The 9,452-nt window shown below is 41.9% G+C and overlaps 1 protein-coding gene across 1 annotated transcript; it reads right to left on the bottom strand.

Moving 5' to 3' along the window:
* Positions 1–331: 331 nt before the first annotated feature.
* Positions 332–9,395, bottom strand: MDH2 (malate dehydrogenase 2). The gene is made up of 9 exons (XM_026036943.1): positions 9,293–9,395; positions 7,701–7,869; positions 7,180–7,263; positions 6,118–6,227; positions 5,479–5,604; positions 4,757–4,834; positions 3,473–3,572; positions 2,624–2,775; positions 332–1,625 (listed from the first exon to the last, which is right to left on the bottom strand). Exons 1-9 carry the CDS (start codon positions 9,353–9,355, stop codon positions 1,494–1,496), a joined length of 1,014 nt encoding a protein of 337 aa, XP_025892728.1. The 5' UTR covers positions 9,356–9,395; the 3' UTR covers positions 332–1,493.
* Between the last annotated feature and the right edge of the window lie 57 nt (positions 9,396–9,452).

Below are 9,452 nucleotides of genomic sequence, written 5' to 3'. Positions count from 1 at the left end.
AAGCTCTCTTTGAAATGTAAATTGATTGCAAAACTCATAAATTGGAATATTGATCAAAAAAGAGCAAGATTTCAAGTTATATCTATTATCTCTGGGTTTCTTCCTCAAGAGAAGCTTCAACAGCAGGTTCGCATGCTCAGACTAATGTGCCCCTTTCCTCAACGAGAGATTCTGGGCTCTGGCATCTCCCTCATCTAATCAAATTACAGTCTCTATTAGAATTCAGCTTAGAGTTCAACCTACGTGGATTAGAGCAATTCAAAGCAATAGGGTAAGCAGCCCACAGAGCACAGAGGCAGAGTGAATTAATCACTTCCTTCATTAAAGCTTACCTTGAAAGAAGTCAGTCAGCAAGTGAACTTGTCATCAACATTTTCTTGCATTTATTTTTATGCTCACATGAGGATCAATGTAACCGAAGTCTATCGAGATGCTAAATCAAGGCTTTTGTTCCTAACTAGAAATAAATCACTTTATCATTTTAATATTTCCTTAGAACAGAACTGACATTTCAACTGCGGTGCCCTTTTCCTAATACTTTTAAGTCAAATTACAAAAGAGATTAAGGCAAAACAATAAACAGCGGCAATGCCACCTCCTGAAAAAAAAAATACAAGCATTCTTCCTGGGTCAGTTGTCTGGAAGAGCTTTTCCTCCTCCCAGAGCTCTTCAGCCTGCCTTGATTGTGTTTGAACACATCTGGTTTCTCAGTTGCTAACAAGTAGCCTGAACTAGTACAAAAGGCAGAAAAGCTCCACGTAGGGAGGAACTGTGGAAAAACTGAGCTTCCAGGCAGGCAAGGCCATATATACCATCAAAGTTACAAACTGCTATTGCAGTGCAGTTTTGGTGTTGCTTCCTTCCATTCAATAGTTAGCTTTTTTTGGGGATAGAAGCTCATTAGAAAGGTCTGAAATGCCAACCTTTACTTAAAAGGCAGATTATTTTGCAACTATCATAAACCAGTGAAAGTAAAAAACGTCTGAAACCAGCACACGGACTGATCTGAGTGAATTTTGTAAGCTGGAGGAGCCCCTCATCTTTAAAGACCTCACAATTTGGGGAAGAAATGCATGCTTTTAAACATACTTCAACAAATATAACTTCAGGCTTCCTTACCCATCATTGTCAATCTATGCAATTAATTCCCTTCATCTTCATCCTTCTGCGAAGGAATGACACAGGATAATTCTTATTTACAAGATCTAATAACTGGGTCACCCTTTTAAGAGGCTGGTATCTCATTACAATCAAAACAAATAACCTTCCAGACAGGGGCAGCTTCCACCTTCAGAGATAAGCACATTAGAGCAATTCCAGTTGATAGGCTGAAAAAAATGAGGTTGTTTTATTGATGAGTAGCATCTGGCAACAATCATTTAGCTAATACAGACAGACTTCAACCAAAGCATGAGCTTTGAATCAGAAGTCGTAAAGTGACATGATGCCTTAATAAATTAAGGAAGTTGCAATTCCTCTCCATCATCAATGCTTCACTTGAAGTTCTTTGCAAATTCCTCTCCCTTCTTAATAGAAGCCTTCAGCTCAGACATGGCCTCAGCAATCATCTTCTCTTCAAAGGGGGAGATCTTGCCCACACCTAGGTTCTTCTCAATTCCATTTTTCTGAGGGAAAAATTATTTAAGAATTAACCATTCAATTAATCAGCTATGGAACTTTCCAGCTCTGATTACTTATTCGTCTGGGATACAGACCCAGCCTAGGAGCTGCATGCCAACCTCAGGCTGCCTTGCAAGGCTCTGCAGCACCTTGCTCTCTGCAGCGATTTTCACAGCCTTCATAAGCTTCTCATTCACTGTTTACCCTGCAGCATGAAAGCTGCATATGCAGCACTAGCCACCTGGTGCTATCCAGGAAAGATGGATGCCATCTACTCCTTTGTGCCCTATCCATTCTCCAGTACTGCAGACCTGCATGGGAATTCTCTCCCCGTGTGAAAGCCCTTCATTTGCCACTGGCTTGCAAACTGAAACTGCTTCAGAGCTGCTCTCCTGGCTATTACAGATCTTAAGTCTGCATTCAAATCCTTCCCTCTTAACATCCTTCCTTTTCCATTCCTGCATCAGTTAGCACTTAGAAAACACACTGCACTTTCCAGCCCAGCTGACTTTCCAGGGCTGCAGATTCTGTTTTTTGCCTCATCCACAGGGGACAGCGACAAAGGAAAACTTCCTCCAGAGGATAGCATACCTAATCTATTAATCCATACTGTAATTTCCACACATGCCTCAATTTGTGCAGGATTGGCTTGCATCAGATCAAGTTGAGGTGATCACATGGCAGTTTGTGGTTAATTATTTGAAAGCCCTTCATAAACCAGCACCAATTTACGGTCAGTGTGACCTCCTGACACAAATTACTCAGTAAGCTGCAGTCTAAGAGTGGAGCTTAGTGAAGCAGCAGCATTCCAGTGAAGCAACAGGCTTGTGCATAACTGAAACATCAAAATATTCAAGAACTCTTAAACGTATGCTCATCTGTCAACGTGAGTGAATCTTAGTATGAGACAAAGTTGAAATCACTCAACAGAAAGGCAGAGTTAAAAAAAACAAGACTAAATCAGTAACTACTGTTTATAAGCCCTATTATTTAAAATACATACCCCAAGCAGCAAAGGTGTAGAGAAGTATGGGCTCTCTGTCTCTTCTGATCGAACAAAGGAACATTCAATAACCCCCTCCTTTCCATTCATCGCATCCACCAGAGAAAATACAAATCGGGCACCAGCATAGGCCATTGACAATGTTGCAGATCCTGCAAAAGTCAAGTCACTTTTAAAACACAGATCATGTTTAAATACATTTCTTTAATATCAAAAGACTTCCATACTACTGTATTTAGGGAGCTGCAGTGCCATTTACTTCAAACTCAGTCACTTTGATAAATCACTGCAAAGCAGTGTTTCCTAACAGCAAGTTTTATGTCTACCTCTTCAGCCCCCCTCCCTCAGGGCTCTGTATAAACACTTATAGACAAAAACAGACAGTATTCACCATATCTAAAATCCTCCCCTTTTCATTCTCCAGGCCTGTCTATTTGCAAAGACAATTATTATTGTGCTTCCACCATTTGTAATTAATTGCAGTCTTGGCACAGTCCGAATAGTGGTCATAGAAGACCATAAGCCCCAACCTTATCACTACTCAGCAGGTTTGGATCACCTACACCCCAGGTAGCTGGCCAGATTCAAAGGAGACGTGGCTTAATTTGGATAGAGAAGATGATTTTTGAAGTAAAATATTTTGCAGGATCAATTAATGTTTGGTCTTACCTGCAAATTAAGTTGCTTCTACTGCCATTTTCAGACAGATATTGACGTAATAAAACAGCTAAATTTGCAAGCAACAATTCTTAATTCTACACCACAAATGCAGTAAAGAATATACTAGGGTTGGTACTGCCTTCATTCAATTCAACACAGAATTATGTAAAAGCCAAAGCCAAAACCAACCTGCTCCTGCTTTAGCCTGGACAACTTCAGTGCCAGCTTCTTGAATTCTCCCTGTGAGCTTTTGCAGCTGATCCTGAGGAAAGTCCACTTTTGGTGTGCACTAAAAATGGAAGAAAACATTACTATCCAATACTAGAAGCTCTACAGATTCAGTATAAGGCCGTCCATGTGGTACTTTCTTTACAGCTGACATTGCTCCGGGAAGTTTTAACTAGGAAAGCTAATTGCCCCAGCTTATAGACTGAGTGACAGACTGACCAGCTATGGAAGTTCACCAATCTTCTCGCTACTGCCCGAATTATAACAGTAGCCTGTTCATTGCTAGCTTGCTCAAGAACACTTCAAGGCCTGACTACAAAGCTAGGGCTTGTCATTGTCCTCCAAGCATGTAACAGGCCTTAGGAATTTCAAAAGGCCACCTACTATATATTTAGGTCACTGTGATGTTACAGAAGTTAAGAACTTTATGAAGCATCCAGTCTACAAGCACTATTTACAAAGTATCTGAACCTTCACATACTGCTCTGTGAGTCTGTTAAGAGCAATGTCATTGTCCCCACAGGATGTGCTAATGCAAGCACCCTCTCAGGATACAGCTGCCCTGCAGCCTTTGCTCTTATTCCCCAGGAGTACATCCTCTGTGAGGGATACTTGATTCCTGCTAAAGAAAAGCTTTGCCTTTTCCCAGGGAATTGCACCACAGCATCCCTTTGTGCTGTACATATTCTAGCCATCTCCTCCTGAAGCTACAGAGCATACTCTGGAACTGCATTTTATTCTTCCAAGAGCTTCTAGTTTAAGTTGAGGACAATGCTTATCTGACTGCGAGGCATTACTGAAGGAGGCCTCTGCGTAGAACCTGAGCTTTGCCTCACTTCACTTCTGGGCATTGAAGCAGTGTTTCCAGGCCTCCAAGGCAAAGACAGTTTCATTTTCCCACTGAAGCAAGGCATTCACATCACTCAACAGCTATTAAAAACACACACACGATACAACACCAACATATCTTGTCACTCACACTATTCATCAGTGCTTAACCTAGAACCCCTTAGGGGAAAAAGAGGAGCTATTTAAAACACCCAGAGGAGTTCAGATTTAGCTCATAAGCATTCAAAGTCTCACACTTTATCCCAGAGGAAAAGCATCCCCACAAAAGCAGGGATGATGGTGTGTGCTATACCCTAGGAGGCTACGTGCCATGACCAAGACACTTAACATCAACTCTTACGTACTGACGAGGAAGAGAACATAGTACAAGGCCACACAAGAGTTGCTATGACCTACCTGAGAGATGAGAGGGATGATAGTCTTCCCTGCATGGCCACCAATAACTGGGACACTTACACGAGCTGGATCTAAACCCTAAGGAAAACATGAAACTTCACTTTCTGAAGCACATGGATAAAAAAGCCATTATACTCATTCTTTACCCTATGTATTTGGGCATATCTGTAAGTCAATGGTAATATACATGATAGAAGTTTCACAGGCAGCTACACTCCAGGAACAAAGCTAAATCAGCACTGTTGAACTCCATGTTATCCTGATGACAAGTTATAAAATACTATTAATGTAAGTTCACGAAAATAACAGCAAAACTACAAACTCCATCAGGGCTACGAGAAGCAGTCATACTATTACACCTCCTAGTACTGTACAACATATTTTAAGACAGCAGAGACTTTGCTTGCAGAGATGCACTACAACGTTCTCTGCTTGCACCATCAGAGTTGAAAACGTCAATAGAATTAATGCAGACATATTGCTCACTTACAGAGGACAGCTATGAAAATGGAAAGCCAAAGTGTCCTGAAGTGAATTTTGCAAGACAGAAATCCTATCCCCAGGTTCAAAGAAAGAATGGAAAGTGGGAACTGTTGCCTTCACCTCCAGCTCTGGAAAAATCTGAGCTATGTCGGCTCTGTCCAGTGATTTAAAAATTATTTTTGATAGATTTGATGACAGAACCATACAGCATCCCTCCTCCAGGATCAGTTATGACCTACCTTTAGCTCAGCCACAAAAGTGTTTGCTCTGACAATGTCCAGCGTTGTAACACCAAAAATTTTGTTGGGATTATACACACCATGCTTCTTGAAGATTTCTGAAGTTATGGGGATGGTTGAATTTACCTGTAAGCAAGAGTAAGCAAGTATTTATTAAAAATATAATAATTAAGCAAATGCATAAACTGCACAAGCTAGTAAACAACTCCAAGTAAACTTCAAGCTTGAAGTCTTCTGTAACCAATCTCTAAATTGAAGAGTAATTTGGAGGCAGGCTGGAATAACTCCTCCATTTGAAATAATCAAGAGAATAACTTGTTCATTCACATTATAAAGGCACCTCTGCTAATGAGCTAAACTATTTCAGCTAACATGCCAATAAGTATAACCACAGTAATCTAGATGTTGATGAAAGTAAGCACTTTTATACCCAGGTTAAATTTAACTTTACTATGGAACAAGGTAAATTGGTAATTAGGACCAAGCTTGAAGGGGTCCTCCCCATCATTGTGCTGCAAACACTCTATAGATCTTGAAGATGACAGTCAAGAAAATACTAATAAATGTCATAACAGGAACCATGTTACTCTAGTACTCCCAGCCTACTCTACCTATTCCAGGTCTCCAGAACACACTTACTGGGTTAGAAATAATACAGATCATGGCTTCTGGACAGTGCTTTGCACAGGCAGACGTCAAATTAGCAACAATGCTCGCATTGGTGTTGAACAGGTCATCACGGGTCATACCTGAAATATATTCAGTTCAATATTTTAAGCTACTCACAGTTCATACATTAGTTGGCAAGCAACTCAGAAAGCAATGCTCTACTCTGGATAGAGATACAACAACTCTGGCTTCTGGTTAACTATATCCAGAAAACTCTCCAGTGGCAGTAAATGAGGTAGCTCTCCTTGTTAATAAGAAATTCCTGCCTTTTCAGATAGAACAGCTCTTTTCAGGAGTGACCACCTCAGGTGTAACTGTCCAGACAGTAACTGTCCTAATTTGATCCTGGCAGCTCGAGGCATCACCTTACTGACCCTTATAATTATCAGTGAGGCTCACAGCAGCAAAGCTGATCCTAGGATGAAACTCCCACTTACCACTGCAGTTGGAACACTAACTGCCCTGTGCAACACAGTAAGTGCTATTGCTCATTTCTGTTGCAGAAACTACTTTATTCACATAAAAATGAGAATTAAGAAGTGATGGGAATAAAATCTATACTTCCTTTGCATTCTCAGTAGGACAGAGTAGGAATGAAATATACCAGAGATGCTAGAAAGGCTTAAGAACATTCAAACAGCCTCAGAAACAGTATCATACAATTAACAAAAAATAAATGGCTTTTTTTTAATTCTGATGAACAAATGAAACAGAGGACCAGTCTCTGAATACAGTTCTGGTTTGTGTAAGAAACTCTAGAGAAGTTACTTACAGCCTCTCTGAAATATCTCTGCATCTCATCCTTACACAAAAACTCCAGAAATTTATTTATTTTAAAGCTAATCAGTTAAGACAGAAGTTAATCCCAGCGCCCAATACCACAAATTCTGGGTCACTAGCAGATCATTTACATCCAAATCAACATCAGGAATGTCTCTGTCCATATGATAGCAGATACAGCCCTATTTAAACAGCAGAGCTGTAGAGAAACACCTCCTAGAAGCCCTGAAACTTTTAACAAGGAGAACGTACCTGGTTTTCTAGGCACTCCTGCAGGAATTACTACAACATTACAGCCCTTCAAACACTCTGGCAACTGCTCAGGCCCCAAGAAACCTGGAAAAGAAGACATCTATGCATTATGATTTTGTCAGGTAAATTTGACAGTTGGAAAAAAAGAAATCAAAATTACAGTTAAAAGCACTCACTTCCTTTTTTTTCCTTTTAGCCTTCAATTCAGACTTATGCTCAAAAGCAAAGCAACAAGCTTAGAGATGGACTCTAACTTATGCTTTGTTGTTATGCATTTCCAACACTACAAGATGAGTGTTGTGAGAACCTCACATTTATCTTTTGTTTTGAAACTACTTAATGTCTGCTATTATGTATACTTTGAGACTCTGCTTTATTACTATTAGTCAAGGACTGAAAAAAAAACTCCATGAAGAAATCTTCCAATTGAATGAGGTAAGAAGATGAAGTTTTCTTTAACTTCATCAGAACTTGTTAACACAGTTCTCTGCACACACGTGGCATAGAGCAGCTCGCAGTACCTTTAACTTGTGCTCTTGTCTCGATGTGACTGAGGTCAGCTGCAACACCCGGAGTGTGCGCGATATCGTAGAGGTTGAGCCTGCTCACCAGCGGGCTGTTCTTCAGGAGAAGGGAAAGGGGCTGCCCAATCCCTCCAGAGGCCCCAAGCACTGCCACCTTAGCATTATTCTGAGGAAAAATAAAAACATATTGGAGACATGTTTTGGTAGCTACTACTCAACTGGCCTTGGGGATTTCAACATGTTTTCTTTGCTTTTAGTTCTATTTCCCAATTTCTTTACCAAGCAGTACATAAATTAGGTTGCCATTTAAGCAGTATAAAGCTATTCCCATGACTGCTTCCCAAAGATCTTTGGTATTTATTGGTAAAAAAATGCTAGAAAGATTTTTTTAAATCATCTGAGCCTCAAAGGGGAAGAAAAAGCAACACACTCCAAAGGATTAACTTCCTTCAGCTGGGGATTGCTGCTTAAGGCTAATACCTACCACTCTGCAGGCCTAGAAGTGATTTAGGGCAATACACACTTCACACTTTCTCGAGTTTTAGCTGCAGTATCAAGATATACGCCATCTCACTTAAACAACTGGTCCTTTGGGATAATTTATAGACAAATAATACATGCACATACATGAAAAAAATTGAGCCTGAAATACATTCCAAATAGCACTCGTAGCTGTTCCAAGATTGAGCATTAAGAGCAAAGAAGCACATAAAATCTACTCTTGCGTTCCACTGGTGAGTCAATTTTATTCTAACATGCTCTCTGGAAGATTATCTCTTGAAAACTTCTATTCTCATGCTTGGAGAAAAGAAGTCCTGCCAAAGGAGAAGCAAGTCACACAAAAAGACTAAAACAGCCTTAAATGTGATGGTTCTGTCAATGCAATCAAGAACCAAAGGCTACTGTGGAAGTGATGTGGAGATGTGACGTGGTAATAGAGTCTCCATTGATAATGATATCTTTAATCACTCTCTTACCAGATAAAGCCATATTTGCCCCAATCACTGCATGTACAGCCTCCTTATCATGCTATGACAGGAAATAAAATAGTTTACCCAGAAGCTTAATCAACTTGACCTTAGTTCAGTTATTTTCCTATTGCAACAACTGTAATTTAGCAAAAATACTCTCCCAGGGAGAGCAGTTACAGGGCCCCACCAGAACAGCTTGCAGGCTTAATAACCCTGTCGCTGTACTTACGGCTGAGCTGAGACCAAGAGCTCCAAATCTCATTAGTAATTACCACAATCTCAAAGTAACCACATGATCCTCGCCCGCCAAGCCTGTCTCTACAGCTGTGACCGTTATTCCGGGGGCTGCCACTGGTAAACTATCTACTTTGGAAGATAAAGAGACCCCATGGCCCCTTTTCGTGTCCCCTAGCGCCAGGGTTCACACGCTAGGGCCTTCAGGGCAGGATCACCGTTTAACCCGCGCCCCTCCAGCCCGCTTCCCGGTTCCGAGGAGCGGCCAGGGGAGCGGGGCACATCCCGGCCATTTCCCCGCGGCTCGGGCCGGGTCAGGGCTGCCCCGCCGCGGAGGGCGCGGGCTCGGCAGCCCCGAGCAGGGCGCCCGGCCGCGGCGCGTACCTGGGCGGTGGTGGCGAGGCCGCGGGCCAGGCCGGTGACGGGACGAGCGAGGCGGGAGAACATGGCGCGGCACCTCCGGTGACTCCAACGACCTCCACGGCAGAGCGCATGCGCGGGCCTGCGCCGCGCGCGCCTCGCGATATTTGAGCCCGCCCGCCTA

Source organism: Nothoprocta perdicaria, unplaced genomic scaffold (genome assembly GCF_003342845.1).
Source record: "Nothoprocta perdicaria isolate Ctin4 unplaced genomic scaffold, notPer1 scaffold_189, whole genome shotgun sequence".
NCBI lineage: Eukaryota > Metazoa > Chordata > Aves > Tinamiformes > Tinamidae > Nothoprocta > Nothoprocta perdicaria.
Note: the sequence above shows the minus strand (reverse complement) of the source record. Positions and strands in the feature narration are given on the sequence as shown.

What these genes read in the sequence shown, in the direction of transcription:
- MDH2 (XM_026036943.1), bottom strand. Translation starts at nt 9,355, where the DNA reads ATGTTCTCCCGCCTCGCTCGTCCCGTCACCGGCCTGGCCCGCGGCCTC. An exon ending in AGGAGTGCCTAGAAAACCAG is followed by an intron (nt 6,228 to 7,179) that starts GTACGTTCTCCT and finishes AATATATTTCAG; the next exon opens with GTATGACCCGTGATGACCTG. An exon ending in CTACACCTTTGCTGCTTGGG is followed by an intron (nt 1,626 to 2,623) that starts GTATGTATTTTA and finishes TTTTTCCCTCAG; the next exon opens with AAAAATGGAATTGAGAAGAA.